Here is a 23734-nt window from a genome sequence, read left to right as displayed (position 1 = left end):
AATGGAGACAAGGAAAGACAACTACTTTTATAGGAAATATGATCTTTGGAGGACTGAACAGCGATAACAGTTTATCACAGCTGCAATTATAGCTACAAAAATGAAGGAAGCAGTTGAATTTTACTCTCATAGTGGATCCCGCACACATTCAGGCAGTGTTTAATGTCCTGAGACTTCCACAAACCAAAAGGTCCATGAGTACATGTGACTACATGTGAAATAAGACAAGAAACAAAGATGGTAGGTGGCAGAGCAGATTCATAAAAGAGAGTGTAGAGAAGAAATGAGAGCATGGCTGAGACTGCAGAGGTGATAGCAAATAACAAACCTTTCAAAAAAGGGAAGGGAAGAACGACCTTGCTTTGCTAAAGCAGCTTGAAAGCCAAGATGAGAGAGAGAGAGACTCAAGATATAAACTAACCTCAGGCAGAAGAAACAGAAATTAGAAATTTAGAGGATGAGTTTAATTACTGTGTTGTGCTAATAAAACAGTCTTAGCACTTTGTGTTTTGACACACACTGTGTCTTTTTGAAGTGAAAGCAATGAAATAAAAAAAAAACATTTAGTATATTTCTATATTAAGATATATGTTAGGATATGCAGATATGTGTTTCAATAATGCTAATATATTTTATCACATAATGAGAGTTTATATTGCCATTCTTGAAAAGATGATCAGAGGTGAGAGTCAGCTACAGAACAGAAGCCATGGCCTTGCTCAACAACACTGTGACAATGTAGATGTTACAAGGGGTTGAATCTCCTACCCGATCCCTGGGCCTTCATGCAAACTGACAAAGGACAGGACAAAAATAAAACATCCTTGATTTCAATTTTCCACCACAACACTCTCACAATACTTCTGACTGTCAGATCTAGAAATGCAATTTTCAACTTTTCATCCTTTTACTTTGGAGAGAGAGGTGGTGAAGGCAGAGGAGGGATATGATTGACGGAGCAGCATTAGTGTCAGACAGAGGCAGGTGGACAGAGAGTGGAGAGGAGCCAGTGTAACAACACTCACTGGGTGTTTAATAGCCGTGAACCACTCTCAGCCTGAAGAGTTTTCTTTTACTACTCTCACCGCCTTGCTCTTTCTTTTACCAACCATCTATTATTCTTAAAAAGACAAAAAAAAAAAGAAAAAAGGAAGGCATCACTAAAGATCGAAGATATTTTTTTTCTGGTTAAACAGTAAAACAGAAAAAATAAAAAGATGTATTGACTGACATATAAAGAAGATGTTAGGAGGGGTTAGGTGACGGAAATTGCGCACATGATGCGAGAGCATCCAGCCATTTCTCAGTGTGAGACTAATAGGTTCCATATCCTGGTGTGAAGAGTGATGCTGGTCTCCATCTGTATGATCACCTGCTGCTCTGTGAACGTCACACAGACGTGTGAACAGCCTGACCTTGGCAGCATGTGTGTGGGTGGCAAGATGAAAAATATGCACTCCTCATTTTCATGCATCTCCACGTTGTCAGTCTTGTTAAACCATATTTATCGACAAATAAATAAAACAATGAGATGGGAAACTCACCCATGCACGTTGTAAGGCCAAATTATCTGAGTGTGTGTTCAGGGTTCTTCCGCTCTGTGTGAAGTAGCTGTGGTTGGGTGTGTGCTCATGTGTCAGCAGGTCTAGGTGGGGTTTCCTCCTGACCACCTCTGTGCACTTTTACTAACCACACACCAAACTGATCTAGTTGACTGTGACGGAAAATAAACTAGATGAAAGAGAGAGAGTGAAAGAGACAGAGATGGAAAGGGCGACCCCGGGTTGAGTGACTGTAGGTGTGCGGTTGTAATCGTAGCTAAGAAGGAAAAGTCTGGTGGAAAGTTGTTTTTACACAGAACCAATTACACAAAAATGTAGGAATGGTGTTTATTAACATCCTATGGGAGTTGAGTTCACAATGGAGTTTGCTCCACAAGACTGCTACACTGAGCAGATCACAAATACCATCAAAACCATCTCTTATTACTTCTAGGGTCACATTCAATACAATTTATCATGCTGTCTTTACAAACTTATTATAATCTTTCAATCTTCTGAAGGGAATACTGAAAGAAAACAGCAATTCTGAATCACTACAATGAAATAAAACCACACAGTGCTTCTCTGTGGAGCTGTAGTGGAAGAATAGTACCAAAAAGTAAGAAATTTATACTGAAAGGACAGTAACTTTGAAAGAAAGCCACTTGATTTGTCTAACTCTGACAGCTGAAGCCTCAATTTAACTTTGGATAAACGTCTGAATGCATTTTCCATGGTAGGGCGACTGTGGATTTTTGTCATTAGATGAGAAGATCAATGCCACTCTCATATTTTATCAGTTAAATATAAGGCTAAGGCCAGTATCCTATTAGCTTAGCTTAGCATAAAGACAGGAAACAATGGGAAACAGCTGGAGACCCTTGCAGATGGCCCAGAACGGTCTTTGATCAGACAGACGTCACCCTGCTACTCATTGACCTACAATGGCTACCCACGTCCTCTCGAATCAAATACAAGTCACTAATGCTGCCTTCAGAGTGACTTCTGGATCTGCACCCTCAGTCAATGAGCCTTATGCTACTTCCACGGTGTTCCTCCAAGGAACGTCGTCTGGCATTGCCTCCCTGCACACAAGGCCATTGTAGTCTAGACTGTTCTGGTCTCTGGTTCCAGGATGGTCGAACGAGCTACTCAATACCATCAGAGCAGGAGCGTCCCTCTACCTTCAAAAATCTCTTAATGACTCATCTCTTCCGAGAGCACATCCTCTCCTAACACCTTTAATGTTACACCCTAACACGCCTAACTAGCACTTACTATGCACTTTCGGTGCTGTTCTTTTCTTTACTTGAGCTCCTTGCACTTATTAAATAAATCTTCACAGACAAATAACCTAGTCCAGCTGTTTTCGATTTAAAAAACTCCTTTAGGATATTAAATAGATGTTGTACCTATCACTTTATGCCAAGGTCTCCTACTGCACTGAAGCTTTAGTGATGGCCCTCACTTATACGTCGCTTTGAATAAAAGCGTCTGCCAAATGAGTAAAAGTAAATGTACATGTAATATGTCATTAGGTGAAATGATATTTGGAGCCAGGTGTGTATGGGTGTGAATCCTTTTTGATCATTTTGAGGCTTTAGTCTCATTTTGGGGTCAGGGTGCAGGGACACTATCCTTCACCTTCCACATGACCGCAGTTAATAAAACCACATTTGCAAACATTCGCTCTGCCAAACCATCTTTGAAAAAGCTGAAAAGTTTCTGCTCTGTAAGTTTTAACACCCATTGTGGGGAGGGAGGACAAGTGAGTAGAGAAGCTGCCTCTGGGCATCGATGAAGTTTTACATTATTACTGTAACGTAGAATTAAGGCTCATTGTGAAACCTCAGGGTGAAGACTTGATTTACCCTTTTATAATTCTTGGCGGTAGGCCAGTGGATTATAATCCTCCTCTAAAGGGGCCACACATTTTCAGAGTCCCTTTTCTTGCAATTCAAAACGGGTTTGTGAGACGTGAGCTGATCCAAGTGTGTGGGGTGTGAGAATGGCTTAAGTGTTCTGACGGAGGCAAATAAGGAGAGGGAAAACACTTTTAAACAAAAAGAGCATTACGTGTTCAAAGTGGCAGTCACACTGATGAAAAGGCATACAGTACACACTGCAGGCAATATAACAGTTAATATGATTACACAATACAGAACACCCACAATCTTGGCAACATGTAAACATTCAATTGTGGAGTGTAAAGACTGAAAACAGGCTCCCTTCAGTGTATACAGTACGTGTTGTATAGCCCTGTTTTAGACTGCTAAACATAACTTGATTCCATATGTAAAGTGTATGTTTTAAAGACTTTGTAAACTCTGAAACAAATTTCCTTGAAGCCTGCCTTTCACTGCTATGAAAGGAGCATTTTATTGAATGGAGCCTAATTTTAATCTAGGCAGACTCACTTTTTGAAAAATCAAAAGTGGTTAAGGCAGAGGAGTACAATAAATCTGGGTTAATACATCATAAATCTATGGTAATACAAAGGAGTTACAGCGAGAACAAGATGAAAGCAGAGAGGAAATGGGATACTTCACAGGACGCCTGCAAAGTACGAGGGAGGAGAGAGAAAGTTGGAGCCAAAGACATGGCAGAGAGTTTCTTTACTTTCTCCTCCAAAAAAGAGAGTAGGAAAAGAGGGAAAGGGAGGCGGAGGAGGAGGAGAAAGTAATTAAGGAGCTTGAGAGAGAAGAGAAAGAGAGGAGGAGAAAGTCCTCTCATCTCTCTGTTACGCTTTGATGGAGCACGGCAGATCCTGTGAAGCAGGGTATGATTAAAAGAGAAGTGAAAATTATATGGGAAAATTATGTTGGTAAGGACCACACACACATACACACAAAAAGAAAAGGTGCAAATGGAGATACTGATGAGTCATAACAAATTTGTAAGCAAACAAAATTGAATAAGCAAGAACGAGACCTATAAAAACAGACACATGCACTGTGAATCAGTCTGGAGGATCTGTTTGTCACAGCTCTGCTTTCAGACTGAGACCTAGAGCTCAGAGGTCCCAGGCAAAACAAATGTAACACGAGCGATGAGCTCTTTTCACCAGTAATGTTGATTTATGTTTTTGTTTTAATTTCAGTCATAATGTTACTTTGCCAATCAAACATACATTGGTAATATTCTTATTATATTCATAAAATTAGAATTATTTTGAACCACTGTAACATCCTCTAATTTATTTTCCTCATGATCAGTCACCCTCCCACACAGATCTAAAACAACAAATCAGTCTGTGGTAAACAGTCAAGGTGAAACGATTTCCGCTTGTAATTATTGCACTAGTAATTATATAAAAATAGCAACATTAAATTGAATCATAGACAACACTGATGCAGCATTAACATTTAGATGATCTCGCCATAAATCAAAGCAAATCCTGTTTGAATCATGAGTAATAATCGCTTATTAATTTCCTCTCTTTTTTTTCCCAGACTCATGTAGCCTAGTTCAACGGGAATCACAGATTTCGTATTCCTCAGTTTGTCAGTTTAAGTACATTCAAGCACAGTTCAATACTGCTACCTCATGTGAATTACTATAGTGACATGTCTGACAGTAACTTTGGGTGGATTTTTTTTGCCAGCCCTTGAAAAAGATGTGTAAGTTTTAATTTTGAGTATAAATATAATTTACAACCATTTATACTGACGTTATGACTTTTTTAACAACTATGAATTTAACATGAATGTAGCTCAATAAAATTCGCTAACAAGTAGAGAACAGACAGATGTGGGCCTGTTGCATGTGCACAGTCACATACTGAATACATTGCATTTATGTTTTGTATTTTGAAAATGGAGCAGAGGTTAGGTAGTGCACAACATAAATATTAACAATAGGAGTATAAGTTTTGGGAAGAACACTTCTCGAATGCTGCTGTAGTTTGAATAGTCTGAAAGAAACCAGGATCTCCAGGCCTCACTTCAGCCATCTATTAGTTTAAAGTTGAAACGTAGTTGTAGGCTGACAGAGGGGATGTAGCTCAGTGGTAGAGCGCATGCTTCGCATGTATGAGGTCCTGGGATCAATCCCCAGCATCTCCAGCTTTAGTTCTAACCTCAAGCTTCTTTAGCATTTATTAGCTGAGGAAAATAAAATAAGTGTGTGCCAAAGATGAAAATGAAGACATATGGATGTGGTTCAGCGCTATCGAGTAAGTGGTCCTGGCTACAGCACACTCCCTTGCTGACGGTAGCACACTGTCTGAGGAACCAGGATATGCGTGTGTGAGGAAATGTTTACCTTCAAGCTCAGAGCTAAACTAGAAAGGCAATAAAGGAGGTTATTGATGTGAGGCAGATGGGAGGATGGATGGAGGAGAGATCAATGAAGGAATAATACGCAACCTCCACAAGCAATCTCAATAACAGGTCTGGTGTTTATGGTGTTTAAACAGAATAAAGACTGTCATTTGAAAGCTGGATTTAGGGGCTAAATATATGTGGATGGAATGACGGTGTTGTCACTTAGAGAGGGATTTGCAACTAGGTATTTAAATGAAATAAATGCTTTGACAAAGCAGAGAAGTGACGTGAAAAAGACTAAAAGTATTTGAATGAGTATTTGTCAGAATATGATGAGGGGGAAACAGATTGTGGCAGCCGCCTGAAGGGATTTTTGAGAAGCATGCGTCACATGGATTTTCATAATACTGCAATTCTGACAGGACAGCAAAGGGTTAAAACACACACAAATACACAAGCACACTTGTTTGGATATAGATTTAAATAGTCTGTGAAAAAAACTAATATACACAGAAGCACGCAAAAGGAATGCAGAGTCACGTACTGTACTGAACATTTACCTATTATATGAGTTGTTTACCATGGTTTGTGGATCAGGGATGTGGAGAATGCACTTTTGTAGAACTTTACATTTGAAGGTGAAGTGAAAAGACACAGTGAGGAGAAAGCTGTGGATTAAATAGAATATAAACAGACTATATTGCATTTATGCATATCTTGCATTTACAAGTAACACAGGTAGCAACATCGCCCCCCCGACTGGGAGGGTTCAATTCAAAGATTTGACATGGAGGTGAAGGAAGAGTCATGCTATCAACACATATATGTTATGGTTCATCATTTTTTTGTCACACACCTCCTCTCTGGAAGTACACCATCTCTCTTTGTTGCCAGCGCGGAGGCGGTTGGTGTGACTGAGCAGTGAAACACGGTGTGTAAAAAAAAAAGCACATCTGGCCAATCCCTGCCAAAGTGTGGCTGTGGGAAATTACAAAAGTTTTATGTTGAAAAAAAAAAAAGGATCTATCTTCTGAGAGAGGCCGGTGCCATTTATCTCTTGGTCGTAATTTCAAAAAAGTTCTTGCACAAGATGAGTGACAGGTGTGTAAGATCAAAAACTCATCACTTGAAAAGAAAAGCAATGAATCCTATACACTGTCCATCACTTGAACTGACCATATGAAGATGATGGTTTGGCCCTCAGACCTTCATCAGTCAAAATTCTTATGTTCATACATAATTCAAGTGAATTTTGCTGAAAAGTGACGGACAGTGTGTGGGCCACTTGCCTTTTTCACTTTTGTAGTGTGCGCAGTTCAGTATTTCAGCTTATATTTCTGACACTTACAAATGTAACTAGGATCCAGATAAACAGGGGATGTAGCTCAGTGGTAGAGCGCATGCTTCGCATGTATGAGGTACTGGGTTCAATCCCCAGCATCTCCACTTCTTATGACCATTTGACCAAAAACATGCATGAGGGTGTGTGACTATGCTGAACTGAGGACAACACCTGGGGACACTCTAAATCGACTTACTGATCTGAACTCCCCAGGGAAACGCATAAATAGTCTCTGTGACTTTGCCAGCCATTAGTGAGAGGGAAGTACTTTCAATTGCAACATTCAGAAAATAAAAGTCTTTTTCAGAATATCCCATAATATATCTGAAGGTAATGGCTGACTTAAGCCTAGCTGAAAACAGTTCGCAGGGTGCCTTCTCCACAGTTACTTTATGATGCAACTTCTTAATTTAACTTTCAACAGAATCTTCTTCACCATGCTGCTCATATGGCGTCAGAGTTACAAAATATTTTGAAGTTGTCTCCGCTGAAAAACACTGAAAAAACATCAGCAGAAGGGGAACTTTTCTGAATCACAGCCTGACACAGGCACCGCTATCATCAATAAGATATTGAACAATGACATTTTCTGTGGAGTAATGCTTTAACTTCCCGTTACATGAGTTCAAAAGCAATATGTCAAGTCTGTGCCAGCCAGTGACAACAGTATGAATTTTGAAAGATGATTTAGCAATTGTAAAAAAAAAAAATACATGTATCACTTTCATTCAGCAGACATGTGTATGACACTTCTTGCGGCTCCACGCCGGCAACAGCCAGGGCCAGAGGCACTATGTTTTTTGGTTTTCCGGCCACTTGTCTCTTGCAGTTTTGAAGTTTGCACATTTTCAGTATTTCAGCTTGTATTTTTGACCATTTAAAATGTAATTATGTTGCACACAAATAGGGAATGTAGCTCAGTGGTAGAGTGCATGCTTCGCATGTATGCGGTCCTGGGTTCAATCCCCAGCATCTCCACTTCTGATCATTAGGATAAAAACCTGTTACAGGATTGTGTGACCGGAACACCTGGGGACACTTTAAATTGCTTTACTGATCATACCACCACTGTGACCTCACAACATGTTCTTGGACTCTTGAATTTGGTATCTCAAGACCACCTTGGGGAATTTATCAGGTTTGACACAAATATTCACCTGGACTCAAGGACGAACTGATTAGAATTTAGCGGTCAAGGTCACTGTGACCTCACAAACACAAATTCAACTCACGAATTCATACGCTAATTATGACACAATTTGACACAAATGTCTAATAGGATAAAACTATGAAAAACTATGAAATTATTATTATCTTATATCCAAATGGTTTATTTATTCAACATTATAACTCAAGGACAGGGAGATTGTGACCATGTTTCCTGCAACTTGGCTGGTTGGTGGAGGCATACAACAGCGAGGCAGTAATTCTAGTTTTGCCTTTATTCAGTAGTGGTAGTAGAGAAACAGGGAGAAAATGTGGGGGGGGGGGGGGAGAGAGAGAAGTGTGACATGCAAGAAGGAGTCAAACTATGAAGGTTGCTCGACACTCAATTGACCAAACTGTCATTACTGGGGTGCCCTTGTTCATTCTTTTTCTGTTGTCTTTCTTTCTTCCTCTGTCTCTCTCTCTTTTCAGAGACTCAAGTAAATGAAGCTTGAATGCAATGCAATAGTGTTGAAATTGACTTTATGCAAATCAAAGCACTGTCATATATGATAGTACGAGCAAATACAACATTGCCACCATAACTTTGCATGACAGAGCTCTGGACCTGAGGTTGGAGTTTGCAGTCAGATTTTTACTGTGGGATAGTGAAGCTGTATCTTTTTCAAAAAATGAGGGATATCAAAATGTCTTCCAGTTCACTGTCAAGATGTTTGGGTTAATGCAGGTTCAGGGAGACGGAGAGAGAGAGAGAGAGAGATGCAGCTCAGGGGACAAGGCCCAGGTGTTTATAGGAGACAGTCAGACAGTAGTAATCTATCACTGTAGCTGCTCCAGACTGTTTGTGTGCATGTGTGTGTGTGTGTGTACGAGCACAGCTGTCCATCACAGTGGGTGTCTCTAGTGCTGACGATGACTTTGCAAAAATAACACCTTTCCTTACACCCAAAAAAGATGCTTCTTTTTGAAACTGATGGTTCTGTCTTGAGAGTAAATATAAGTTTTGTCTGTATTTGCATGAATGTATGTACATAGTCTACCTGTGTGACGCCAAATCAGTGTGATGCATGTTTAGAGGTGTAACGAGACTTTAAAAAATGATTTTGAAATCAAGCCTGAATGGAAGCGGGTGAATTAGCATGTCTGCATGCGACAGATTGCATATGCACATGAACACCAGAACCACAATATGGACACAGAGATACATGCTCTGTCTCTTTGTAATTGTTATGACCGCGGTCATTATTGTAGGTGGTTTATTGTATATATGTGTGTGTGCCCTGTGTTCCTGTTTTTTTCCATTTGTATGCAAATAGGTGTGTGCCGCAGCCGCGCCGTCATTGGGGGAAAGGCTCTGCACCCTGGTTGGTGATTGGCTGCATCCCCGGTCACCTGGTATATAAGGAGCCAAGATGGCCGCCGGCGCAGTCTCGTTTTCCTCTTCTCCCAACTGGCCACACCGTGCAGCAATTCAGGTTTGTGTAGTTTCTTTGTTTCATTGAATAGTAAGGGTGGGCTGCCAGTTTTGTTTCTATGGTGTTTTTTCCTGTTTATTTAGTTAGGGAGGTGAGTTGATTGTTATTTGTTTTCCCTTGGTGAGCTTAGTTGTTTATTTTCAAGACAGAGCGATTATGTTTATTATGTTGGCCTTAGTCCACCCTGAAGCCTAACCTAAATATTTATTTTCTATATGTTCAAAAGAAACTTTTATGTTAATAAATCATTTTCTTTATATTCAACGAATCTTTGTGGTGGCTACTTGGGACTTGGGGAAGATGGGGCTAATTCATGTTGTGTCCTAGGGCCCCCCTAGACTGGGGCATAACAGTAATGAACACACACACACGCACACGCACACACACGCAGCAGCAGCAGACGGGGGGACTTGGACATATTTCTCTAGTGTGAAGGGAGGAAATTATTGCACTGCTAAGACTGGCAGGGACTTCCTTTGGCCTGCAGAATGCATGATGGATCCAATTCATCCCTCGTATTGTCTGCTCCTTACTCGCAGTAAGCAGACCCCAATTTTCTGTCTCTTGGATTTTCCATGTTACAGTGTTTGAGTCCTTCAGCAACAAACACTAAGTGGCTAGCTCACTAGCTGCTAAAAACAAAAGTGTAGTATGTAACCTCTAAGATAATTAGGAATTTTAGGAAGTGTCAGGGGCATATACATTCATTAGTTCTCATTACAAAGCTAAGGACAGAGGTTTACTACAAGGAAGGGATAATTAACTAACTCCCTAAAAGTAGAAACAAACAGAAACATGTGGGCAAGTGAGAATAAGCTTGTGGTATATGGACAGAGAGGGAGGAGTGAAATTAGAAATGTGCTTTCAGTGTAATTCTATGTACTGTGATTTGCATTGACTGGAGTCTAATCTTATTATGGCAACCTCTGAACGCTGTTTCATGTGTATGGGTCCTGTGTGGGGTGAACATGCCTTCAGTAGACTCATTTCATCATGTATCTGCTCTCTGAAAGGGGCGGTACACGATGCATCCTGGGGTCTGCCCCAGTGGTAGAGTGCAGGCCTTGCATGTATGGGTTCAAACATCTCCAGATAAAGATGCAATCTGTGGTTTCTCTTAACAAAATAACTATTTGTACTAAAGACACAGACCTTTTTTAAAACAGAATACAGGATTTGTGGGTATATTCATCCCAGATTGGACCGATTCATATGAAACATTTTTCACAGTTTCGCCTCATGTCACTGATAAACCGGAGACTGGAGAGTACGCTGAATCCTGCATCCTCTTGGCTACTTTGGATCTTTGCAAGTGTGACTGAGTGTTTAGGTGGTAACTTTCCAGCCAACTCTCCTGGGGCAAAGTTACAGCACAGATGGGGCAATAATTCATGAAGGAGCTAAGGAGGAGAGACACACTCCAGCAAAAAAATACAGCAGGTCTGGCAACCGGAAAGCTCTTTGGGTTAGTGCCAGCACCACAGTCAGCCTCAAGCGATGCCACCTCCTCTCCTTGGCCTCAATCAGGCAAAGGGCCAGAGGACACCTGCCCACCTACTGGTACTGTTACCGATGACTGTCTGTCACTGTTCTGTCTGATCATCTTTCTTTCTGTTTTCCTCTCTTTGTCAACATCTTTTTGTATTTGTCTGTATCCTTCTGTCTCTCCCTGTGCTTCAACACGGTTCTTTACTTCCCCCTCTCCTCTGCCTCTATTCCTTCATTCCTCTACTTTGTCATTGAGATGTGGATGTGTTTGAAAATTGCGACTGTAAACTCAACAGCTGTAAAGTGACTAGTTTGAATTAATTAGATCAACAGGTCAACAGGAAATAAATACACTATAAATATGTACACCCCCCTAGAACAATCAGTAATAACTTTATTTTGACTGATCAGCCCCTTTTGACTGGTCAGTGTTATTTTAAAATGTTGAAATACTTCATTTCCTATACTTTCATCAAACTCTGACCTCAGTTTCACCATGGGGGATAATAAAAGTAAGGCTCTTCTACAATGTCTATTAGTGTGCAGGAGCCACATCTCTGTGGGGAATGCCTAATGCAAAAAAAAAGGAAGCACTTATAGACCTTATGTTTTGTCTGCAACAGCTGTTGCAGCACAGTATCCTATACATCTACCATGAGGAAAAAAGAAGTTGCAATGACTGGTTTTTGCAGAAAATGTAAATCTGAATATTGAGATTATGAGAATAATCATAATGAGAAAAATTTGAACAGGATGTTTTTTGAAAATATATGGTACTCTTGAGATATAGTAATCATGTTTTAAAATATTCTGTTGCTAAGGAAAAACAATGCGATTTCAATTCTCTGTGATCAATCTAAACAATGGAAATAAACTGCTTTTGGCAGTGACTATGCCTAATCCCTAGTGTGTTATAACTTGTTGACTCTGATTCAGTCAACAACTTGTCTGCTCAGCTGTGAGGAGAAAAACCAAAACCACTGGAGCCATAATCATTCTCGTCTCAGTCTCACTCTGCTCCTCTCGCTCTGTGACCCATTTCTGGATCTTCTCCCTGCTGCTCAAATGTACAATTACGGAACAGACCTGGGACTCAAGGATACACTGGTTGAGTTTCAACAAAAACAGGATGCTTATCAAGGCGTTGGCCTTCAGACACACACACTTGCACATTTTTACTGACATATGCACCCCCAAGCTACCTAACCTTAACCATTGCAACTGCTTCACCTCAACCCTTATCCTAGCCTTTGACCTAAACCTACACCTTTTAAAAAGCTCTTTGCAAAAAGTGAAGGCCAAACAAAATGCACACTTTACAATAATATCTGCAATCTTAAAGTGTGAAATTGAGCATACAAACACAGATCTCACAGTTGCGCTGCCAGTAAAAAAAAAAAAAGAAAAAAAGACAAAATATTTGGCATCTCAATCACACACTTTTGCACAATTTGCACGATTGTCCTCTCACTAATGTTTCCATCAAGCAGCCACACTGCACTGTGTGTTAACTTGTTTGTTTTAACTTGACACAGACACACACACACACACACACACACACACACACACACACACACACACAATTGTGCAATACACTTTCTTCTAGATAAGAGCTGTGACCCCTCTTCCTGCCGTGAGATAAGACAATGACTGATGATCATGATACAGAGAGAGACAGAGAGACTGAAAAGATTAGTTATGACTTTTGTTCTCAGATTAGTACAGAACGAAAAATGGATACCCCACCCACTTCCTATAATATATGGTACTCCATGGACTAACTGACACACAGCTAAAATAAATAGTCTGGTGTTAAGTAAGACATATTTGCTGCGATCTCTCCCTCTCACAGAACATTCCCACCCATCATCCTACACACACGCACATGATTAAGATTCCACAAGGCGTCCAGATGCCAGAGTACTCCCAGACTCAACACTGCTTCCTAAATGTTAGCGTATTAGGATTGATTTATTAAGTTACATGTCCCTTTTCACAGCCAAAATTACAAAGTGCTGTACAAATTGAAAGCAAAATTGTACAATGAGTCATTCAGCCATTCAGAGCGTTTGTCACATCCCACGGCTGATGAGCAAAGTTTTGCTGCACGGTCCCTCAAGGCCATGAAAATGATATTAACCCAGATGAATAACAAAAGAAATTCGAAACAGAAGTGTCTTTCTGTGCAGTCATTTATGAACGTCTCTGCATCCTCCCTTGTTGGTTATACTCTAACGGCAGGTGTTTTTTCTACCACAGTAAACAACCCAGTTGAACTTTCACTCGGGTTTCAGTAGAAGTGCCTGAACTACTTTTAAACACAATTTAGAACCTTTCTTGAACATCCAGTAAGTCTGAGTAGAATCCATATTGGCTAGACAGTTAAACTTCTTATCTTTGATTTAAGCCTGCTTCACTTTTACTGCCAGATGAACTCTGAGGTCACTGTAGCTCTTGGATGCAGTTCTGACCCCATTCCCTTTCCTGTGTTTGCTGATTCTTATAGAGCCTCATCAGAAATGTTGGGGGCTTTACTGTGAATAATGTCACAGACTGAAATATCATACAAAGTACATTCAGGACACTGGTTTTCATACAAAATGACTCTGTGGGCCCATATTTATGGAGGTATCTGAAGGTACCTTTTTCAAACAAGTGATTTCTACAGCAAATTGGTATCACATTAAACAAAAGAAGAAGAAGAAACAGGAAAAGCTGTTATATTATCTGTCGTGTATCGAAGTCTCTCAGTTGTAACATTTTGTATTTATGAGAAAACTGATGGTGACAGAAAACTCAGAAAGATTCACATTCAGACTGACAATTCTGTTACACAGCAGGTATGAAAACATCCATCATTTTTGAACGCCAACACAGTAGAGAAGATCTGAGCTTAAGCAACACAAACACTAGTAGAATCAATAGCACTCTGTGTAGAGATGTTATGGCAGCAACAATCCAGTTTTCTCCACGGTGGAAAGACATTTTAATAAAACAGCTTTATGTGGGACATAGATGGTGTATTCAACCACGAGTGTTGACATAATTAAGAGGGTGTAGGCCGTAGTATCAAAGCGTTAGAGTGATGATTGTGTTTCAAGCACTGAAACTATAAACACTTCTGAGAAAACAACTCTGTGGAAGAAAGCAGAGATCTGGTCCCACTGGCATCACAGCAGCTAAAATGGTGTCAATCTCACTATCGTCAAACTGCGGTCACTATAAAACCATGTCGCCAAGGCTCCATTCCAAACATCGCTTTGTTGAACGACTGCTTTTATATTAAACACCGGAGAGAGACGGGAATAAACACCACTCATACTGATCGATGAATATAATATATACAAAGGACTTGGACTACTTGTCCTAGAGTCACTGCTGCACAGACACATACTTTGTAATTCCTGTAGAGTTCACGCTAGATACATTTTTACTGTCAGACTGTACACACACACACACACACACACACACACACACACCACACACACACACACACACACACACACACACACACACACACACACACACACACACAGCATGCTCACGCCTCATGGGCATCAAGGGCTACCCATTTGGTGAAACAAGTTTTTCCAGTTTGAACATGAATGCCCGAATAACAACATATCGCCTGCCATTATGTAGCGTACAGTAGCTAGCAAAACACAAAAAAATAGAGGTTTGTGTGTTTTATGAGTACAGTTGGAGCTGCAGCAGCTGAGAGGCGGGTGGAGATAGAAGTGGGATTATTTTGCATATTCCTTTTGTGGAACAAAGATTTTTTCCTTTCTTATTCCTTTAATCTGGTGACCGATTAGATTTGCCTCGGGACTCCTTAAGGTGTCATGTGACATTAAATTGAATATCCTTTGTTTTAAACAATACAAAAAGGTCCTCCGCTCATTCTTTATCTATCGCCTCTGCTTTAGTTTAGTTTAGTTTATTTGACCATAGAAAACAGGATAGCACTACAATGGCAAGGTCTTATTTCCATTGTGGTCACTGATAGCTCTGCGGCTAGCGTGGACTGATATTTGATACTGATAATTCACAAGCGGCAACCCATTTTATAGCACATTTATTTTACCACGACCGAGTAGCTCTGTTTTTGAAAGGCCACTATAAACCAAGAAATATTCCCAAAGTGAAACAGGGCCTCCGTTTACTGAGGACAACAGGGAGAAATCTCACATTTCACCTTAGATATGATGTAGAAATAACAAAGGGGGGGGGGGGGTTATGACAATAAACAAGGTTGCAGGAAGGATTATATATCTGACATAATCTTGTCAAGTGAGTTAAAACTCGCAACATCATTAGCATCGTGTTTCCAAGGTCTCAAACGCTTGTGAGAAAACAAGTCATCTTCTCCACTGATACAGTAACTATTAATCACCATGGAATAAATATTTTAGATGGAGCATAAATATTTTTATGAGCGAGACTTTACTGCTTGAGTTTACCACACCCCTCTCTCTTAAACTTGTTTTTTTCTTCTCTCTCCTCCCTGTATGTTTGTCTTAGTTTCTTTCTCACTTTCCATTTCTCTCTTTTAACTCCCCTTCATTTCTATCCAATCCACACTGCACTCTCTACTTACCCAGGCAACACCACTTGAACCTTCATGTAATGACATATCATTTTGAAATGAGGCTCTCTGAGGGGATTGGCAAATGTTTGGATTAGAGCCAAGTTCTATAAATTGTGACATGTCTCCAGTGTTGAGCGTTGAGTGCAGATATGTGGCAAACAGAAAAAACACAGTGTAATAAATGGGTCAACGCTACACAACTCAACTGAAGATGATTAAGAAAACACAGAGGAGGGGGGAGGAAAGTCTGCTCAGGAAATAGATAACAGACCTCCTTCAAGTTGTTTGACTGTGTGCATTAATCCTCCTGTACTGACAGCAGCGTGGGTGTGTTTATGTCCCAGGCTTACATGAACAGTAACTGTGCTAACTGTGTATGTTTGTGTCTGCATGTTATGTATGTCTGTCTCCTACCTTCAGTCTCAGCGTATGTGGCTTCAGGTGAGGGAGTGTCCTGGCCCCAGTCTCCTGCAGTGCCGATCTGTACAACCAGGAGCCGCTTTAGTGGCACCAGGTCAGCATCTTTGAGACCTGTCTCTAAATGATGGACAATGCCCTTCCCTGGCTGGCTGGTCACCACAGTAACCTGGGAATATAGTGAGGAAATGCAAAAATGCCCCAGTAAACAGGAAACAAAAAGGACTAGAATACAAATAGTTTACAGTGACATCCCCGTGCAGAATGGATGAATCCATCTAGAGGAGCACAAGGTTCAATGTAAGTGGAGCTTCCACACAGGGAAATCTTGACCGCCCTGAGGCAGTAGAAGCTGTGAAACTTCAGCATTTAGGCCGGTAGCTGTAAAGGTGGCTTGTGTTTTATCGACTGACTGATTGATCGCTTTCATTAGGCCCTAAGATTACTGCAACACAGCTTAATGTTTCACTGGGGCCACACCAACATTCATATTCCACTATCTTAAGTGTTCTCCATCCCACTACTTTGACGCAAACCAACACTGCTGCTCTTCCACAACCACACTTAACAACCTCTGTCACTTTTAATTGTATTGTTATCAGGCCACATTGATGTCCCTCCCCACAACTATTCCCCAGAAGCGTACTTTTGAATTGTTCCAGCTGGCGTCATGAAAGTTTGTTTTACAAGTTGTCACATCTACAGAAGTGCAGAACACAAAATCACCACAACAAAGCATTCCTGGGCTCTGACTGTAATGTTTCTGAGTTTGGGGCCATGACATACAGTGAATTACAGTCACTAAATTAAGTAGACAGTGCCAGAAATGTTGTCTTAGTCGCAGTAAAGCAAACTCCCACCCTAACAGAAAAGTGGCACGCACATATGTAACAATGACACAAATCTACACTGACCCACTTAATGAGAAAAAACTCGGCTTTAACTGCCCTTTTGCTGTATGATCTGTAATTTTAAAGCTTTCTGTATCTGGAGCCATCGTCATCATCGTCATCTCACTGTCATGACACAAATGAACAACACAGCTGGTTATGGACTGCAAAATGTTATTTTTAGTAATCCATTAATTTTCTGATAATTAAGATTTCTGCAGAACATTTACACAAAAGACAACATCTTCCTGATGATGAGAGATGAAAATAGTTTGCATAGGAAACAGATAAACTAATGTTAGGCTGATGTTAAGCACCCGACTGAATCACATTAACAGTAGCAGTAAATGATGATTATAATGTGATTATTGATGGGATCTGCTCTCTGCTTCCTGCTGTTTAGCCAAAAGTAGAATCTGTTGCTGACGCCTGATGCACATCATCAAGGAGGACACACACACACACACACATACACACACACACACACACACGTGAACTTTCGAAAACGTCCATGAATGAAAATGTGTACTGTACAAGTGGATCAGCAACACACACACACACAGACACACAGACACACACACAGTGTCATGTCTCTGCTTAATGTCGCTCTGCCTCCTAATAGTGCTATTCATATCTGCTGCTGTCGGAAACAGTGGGTCTTAGTGTAATCATCTGTCCAGAGCTCCCCAATAAAGCTGGCTGGATTTGAGAAATCCTCATCAACGACCCAGAGCCTTGTATCCAGAGGACAAGTTGTTCAAATTCAACAAGAAGGGCAGTGACTGGCTCCTGTCTCAACTGGCTCCCCATATGTCCAACACTTAAATTTAACAAATGAGACACTTTCAATAATGTCAGCTAATATTCCTCTTCCTCTTAACTGTAATTTGCTGACATCAAAAATGTTGTATCTGAGTCTCAGGTTTTGAGCCCGGAACTGGAGTATTAGCCTAAAGCTGGCTTTGAGTTACATAACATGAATAAGAATTAATAGTTCCATAAAATGTGCTGCATCCAAGTTGCAGCTATGATCTTTTATTGATATCAACAATTCTATCCACTTCAATCATAATGAAGCGATGTGCATAAGTGAGTGGAGACAGATTACACTAGGATTTGCAATTGTTTAAAAATTTTGTACACTCAATGGATTTGCGTGTTAGAAGTGATAGCTGAATGGATATTCTAGCAGGAAGGCACTAAGAACTTCTGAAGCTTATCTCATGTCAGTTTTGCAGCTCTTTCTAAACAGGTGGCTCCGCAGCAGATGAGAAAGACACATTTGAAAATGTACATGAACTGGTTTTAATTGGACTGTCTGATATGTGAAGAGTTGTCAGCCACTATAATGGACTGTTAAAGCTTTTAACAACATGCTAATGAGATTCATAATTCACTATGTTTTTTGTAGTTGCTAAATACAGTAAATTGTACCTGAAGAGAGCTATTTAACAGGTATAAGTGGAGCCTCTTCACTACATTAGCATGAAGTACAAAGCTTGAATATTAAAAGGGATCTATTCAGTCTGAGCATGCTGCAGCTGAAGAGGTGGATATAAAGAGATAAAAAACAGCCAGATATTTGGAGGAAATTACTTCATAATCAATAAAGATGTGCAAAACTGACAAAGCGGTTTCTGTACTGTGAGCTATTGTTATCTAATTCCATGTTCAGGCCGATGCAGTTTTACTGTCCTAGAGACAGACATGCCTCTGTTGTTTCAGGACAGTTTGGAGCTCAGTGCGATTACTGTTCTGTAATGTTATGACCTCACATACTGTGGATGAGGAAAACTGAGCTTTTGTTTATGTACATTAGTAAACTTACGGAAACAACTTTTTTTGCCTAATCCTTTCAGGGATCTAACATTTTCAATTTCAATATAGCCAATCACACAGCATTCAACTGTATTTATGTTATTCACAGCCCAGGAGGTACTGTTTGCTTTGTTAACATGTTAACTGTATTTCCATGTAGCAACTGATCAAGCAGCACTTTAACACTTTAACATTAAGTAAAGCTTTGTGACAATAAATGACCAGACATTGAGTCACAGTGAGTGAATGACAATTACTCTCAGTACTCTAATGAACAATGGTTTAAAAGCCTCCTAAAACACACCAGCTTTAATTTTGTTTGAAGAATTATGCCAGCCTATGATAGACTAACTTTCACAACCGTTTATAGTCAACCTGAGACGCATGTCTTTAAAAAACTCATCAGCATCATTCACAAGACTGTACTTCTGTGCTTGAGTTGTAGCATGTGCTGTTGCTTCTATAAGCACCAGCACAATTAAAAGCCACACAGCAAATAACTCACCAAGACAAATATCTTTCTTTTAGCCATGATTTTAATGAGAATAACATTGGAACTGAATGTTTTCATTGTGCTATTTGTGCACAAACAAGGTCAATCTATGCTCACCTCCACAGATGTGTTGTTGCTGTTGGCCTGGTTTCCAGTGCTGGTATGCCTGATGTACTGTTTAAACTGTTGTAGACTGTCCAGCACTGCCTGACGCAGCAGCTCGCCTCCTCTGGCTGCTCCCCTGACACAGCCTTCACCTGGAATAGACCTCAGCTCCTCCACGCAGGAGTGCAGCCTGGCCAAGTTACCACGAACCTGCTAAAAATAGAGAGGGGAAGAAGAGAAAAAAGGGATAAAAGTGAGAGATAATGTGGGTGACGGAAAACAACAAAAGGAAGAGGGGTGAGAGAGAAGGTGCAAGAAAAAACACTAATAGAAAAGACAAATTCCTTTTTAGAAATACTTCATCTATCTTACCGCAAATGGCAGTAGGCATTCCTGCTGCCGGCTGATGGCGTACAGACTGAGTAGCGGTATCCTACATGGTCCATCCAGGCTACAGGCCAGGGACAAGAAGTTATCCAGAGCATCACAGATCACCGTGCAGGTCTCTGACCAACATGGAGGCAGTGCCTCCACGATCAGGACCCTGGCTGGTTGACGCCGGAATGACGAGGAACAGAAAGCAAAGTTCCCAGAGTTGGAGGAAGCCGCTGGCCTCTTTCTGTTGTCCATGGACATCTGAAAACAGGAAATAGAAAATACTATGGTACTCAGTGACAAAGAAAATGGTGAAAGGTATAATGAAAACATCTGAAGCCAGATTTTACCCCGGATGTTAGAGGTAAACAAGCACAAAAATATTCTCAGATGTTTACAAAATATCAAATCGAGGTGAATATGTAATGATTATCCATTGCCCTGTAATGATAATCACATCATGCAGTCAACGATATTTATTAAAAGTATATTAGCTAAAGTCCTGATCATCTCCAGTAACCTCTACCATAAATAGAATATGAATAAATAGGGTTTGATGAACATGGAAAATTATGTAATAATCTGGGTTATAAGTAGTTTGGTTTTAACATAAATTTTCCTAACATCTGAGGCTGTTACCAGTAAAGTAGGTTTTGTGCAATAATGACTTAAAGATAGGGTTGGCTGAGAGATGTAGAGAAACCATCTGCAGACCAGAAAGTTCTAAGGCCAGGGACAAGAAGTTATCCAGAGCATCACAGAGCACTGTACAGTACTGTCCTCTCTGCATATTGGCTAATGCATATGCAGAGAGGACAACATATTTTATCCTGGGGTGAACATTCTCCCTCAAGTGGTCAAGTTCCCTGAGAGTTTAATACACAGAGCTGACTCTCACTTTGTGCTAAACGAGCTGAGTTATATGTGATAATTACATAATAACATGTTATTATAATAATTTGAAATATTGATGACATTGTAGATACAGGATAAACACAGAGAATCAGTGTTGTCAAAAGTAATATGGATAAAATGGAGCATATACAGAGAGCTGGGTTTACTAACAGTGCTGTATCAATACTAATATTAGGACTGCAACTTGTGATTATTTCTATGAATCTGAATCTTTTCAATTAACACATCAATCAATTGTCCTAAAGCATGAGGGGACATCTTCAAATTGCCAATTACTCCATCTAGACACTATCATCATCATTACTGAAGGGAAACTCCCTATTTAGCAACATCATTGACGCCCTACTTTAGTCATTTCATTCCACCTGAATGGATGAGAACAAGGCAACAGACTACGCTTCAGTTTCCGCAAGACTATGACACATGTTTTGGTGGCTTTTTGTCATTTCATTAAAGTTGCTTTGAGGAACAATTCATAGCTGTAGACCAGTATACTAATGTACAGATAACAGACTGAAATGCTAAGTTGATTAAGCAATCAGTAATAATTTTTGAACCACATATTCGCTAATCACTGCTTCTCAAATATGATAATACAATTTTTTATATCACTGTAAATGGAATATCTTTGGATTTTGGATTATTGGACAAATATGCAATTTGAAGATGTCACACTGGGCTTGTGGAAACTTCAAACAGCATCTTTCACTATCTTTAAAAAAAAATTATAGAATAAGTTATTGGGACATAAAAATGAAAAAAATATTACTTACAGCCCTTAACTTAATAACCATGAAGCATAATACCTCAGATCTCTAATCCAATACCTAAACATAACTATTTATGTGTATTTACTTCTAACCCAACTACTTTGGAGCAGGGACGCTTCTTCACAGTGGTTGGTTGGAACTAGACTGGCAATAGTATAAACACAAGCAAAAAGCTTTAATCTGCCTGTGTCCATGGTCTGGGTAGTGCATTTCTAATTTTGTTTACAAATTCCCTTTCATATTTGAGTGATGAATTAATTTAAAGGCGGATGGAGTATTTCAGCTTTCTGTCATCATGTTGCCATGAATCTGCCACCGGGCCTGCTTCACATGATTTGTCTGTGACAGGGTTTAAACACACACACACACACACACACACACAGGCACAAACACTATCATATTGGCCTGCTGATGCCCGCAACTAAACGTCGACCAAGGTACCAAGTCTCATAAGACACACCTGAAAGCCTGGACTCAAAGAACTGACAGAACTAATCCTGTACTATTGAAATCTGAGCTCTGAGCACTCTTTATCATCCAGGCTCTGAAATCCACTGTCCTGAAGCCGTGCTCTGTTCCGATCTTCACAGAGAAGAGCTATTTTACTAGTAAGACCCAATATAAAGGGCATACTGTGTGAAAGTGTGTGTTTGTCGTTTGATCTTGTGCCCTCCTCATCTGTCTCTGACTCAGTCCCCACTTTCTGAGCAGAACTCTATCCTTCTCACCACCAAGATCACACGTCTTTCACATTCACTACTTTGATCTTGCATCATCTCTTAGACCACCCTCTGTGTAAACATAAATACATTCAATAGGATTTAGCCCCATAGAAAAATAATACAGCCTCTGTTTGCAGGGCAACACCTGTATTGGGTTGGTGCCAGCTCAGCTCAATTCCTTCGCTTCAACATCATACATACTATGACGAAAACGGTATAAACTGTGTGAATTAAAAACTTTCCTGTACTATGCAGCTCTACATTAGAGTAAAACGTGGGTGTCATCATACATACAGTATGCACACACATGGGTGTCTATGTGTGTGTATACTAAATGTGTGATGAGCCATGTTGGCCATATCATCAAGCATCAACATAAGTTATATAAATGTTGGAAAAGCTTAGGAGAATAACAGATTAAATGTTGAGCAGCTTGATAAAATGAAGGTAAATCTTGTAGAATTTAACTCTTTTAACAAAACATTAATTGGTAAAGGAATATATGTGTAAAAGCTAAAAACTATACAGAATGGATTCGTGTCAGCTCTGTTGCTTTTATATTTATAACTGACTTTTGCTAGCTTAACTGACATTTAAGCAAATTACCTTAGCTAGGTTAAGTTCCTCCAGCTGTAGTTGTCCTCTGCTGGAACAGTAAATGGGGTAAATATACAATATTTTGGAAAGTATCAGAACGATATGACAAGGAAAACAACAACCACGAACTTTTAACTAAATATGTAGTAAGCTAACAGTTTCCTAGCTAAGCAGGCTAACGCTAGCTGGAGGCAACAGGTAAATACGTTTGGTTGCGCAGCGTTTGTCCGTCGAAGATTGTCTATTGCTAGATGTATCACTCAATACCTTTAAGTACTTACCATGCAGAAATTTTAACTTAAAGCTAAATTCACTGTCAAATCCATGTTCCTTTGATGAATTAGTTAGAAAGAGTGTGGAATAAATAGGGCTGCAAGTTTTTTTTCTCTCTCACTATTTTATGATGTCATCAACCAAACCCATAGCATCTTGAAATAATTTAGACTTCATTGGAAAGCAGTTCACCCAGAATGCCACAAAGTTCACATGTTCAATAACAGTATTTATAGAACTTAGTAGTGTTCACAAAAAGTATTGAGCATCTGCTACATCTGAGAAATCAGTAAGATAAACACACATAAAACAAATAAACACCACAACTCAAAGTAACCTACTGCCTCTCTCTTATGTCAGATAGAAAAAAAAAAATCCCAAAAGTTTTTGCCAAGTTTATTTCAAAATTTTTGCATCCTGTCCTGCCCTCCCTCCATGTGTTTATTTCGATTCATTATTTATAGATGAATCGAGAAAAAGATAAATGAGAGGC

General features: G+C 39.9%; 1 protein-coding gene and 3 non-coding genes across 6 annotated transcripts in view; 3 read left to right on the top strand and 1 right to left on the bottom strand.

Annotated features, from left to right (window-relative positions):
* m1ap (meiosis 1 associated protein) overlaps nucleotides 1-23411 on the bottom strand; it is a 37474-nt gene extending 14063 nt beyond the window's left edge. Inside the window, exons 1-5 of one of the 3 annotated variants that reach the window (XM_056369399.1) lie at nucleotides 23250-23411; nucleotides 22978-23017; nucleotides 19962-20225; nucleotides 19602-19802; nucleotides 16281-16452 (exon numbers count right to left, since the gene is read on the bottom strand). In XM_056369399.1, coding sequence (XP_056225374.1) covers nucleotides 16281-16452; nucleotides 19602-19802; nucleotides 19962-20225 — 637 coding nt within the window. In that variant the 5' untranslated portion in view covers nucleotides 22978-23017; nucleotides 23250-23411. Of the gene's footprint in view, nucleotides 1-16280; nucleotides 16453-19601; nucleotides 19803-19961; nucleotides 20226-22977; nucleotides 23188-23249 lie in introns of those variants that run through there. The other 2 variants (XM_056369397.1, XM_056369398.1) reach the window with 2 other exon arrangements.
* On the top strand, nucleotides 5534-5605 carry trnaa-cgc (transfer RNA alanine (anticodon CGC)). Its single transcript has one exon. It is a non-coding gene; the product is annotated as a tRNA-Ala (tRNA).
* trnaa-cgc (transfer RNA alanine (anticodon CGC)) lies at nucleotides 7181-7252 on the top strand. Its single transcript has one exon. It is a non-coding gene; the product is annotated as a tRNA-Ala (tRNA).
* On the top strand, nucleotides 8055-8126 carry trnaa-cgc (transfer RNA alanine (anticodon CGC)). The gene has a single exon. It is a non-coding gene; the product is annotated as a tRNA-Ala (tRNA).
* Nucleotides 23412-23734: the final 323 nt, after the last annotated feature.

This window comes from Seriola aureovittata, chromosome 23 (assembly GCF_021018895.1).
Source record: "Seriola aureovittata isolate HTS-2021-v1 ecotype China chromosome 23, ASM2101889v1, whole genome shotgun sequence".
NCBI lineage: Eukaryota > Metazoa > Chordata > Actinopteri > Carangiformes > Carangidae > Seriola > Seriola aureovittata.
This window is presented reverse-complemented; position numbering and strand designations above follow the sequence as displayed.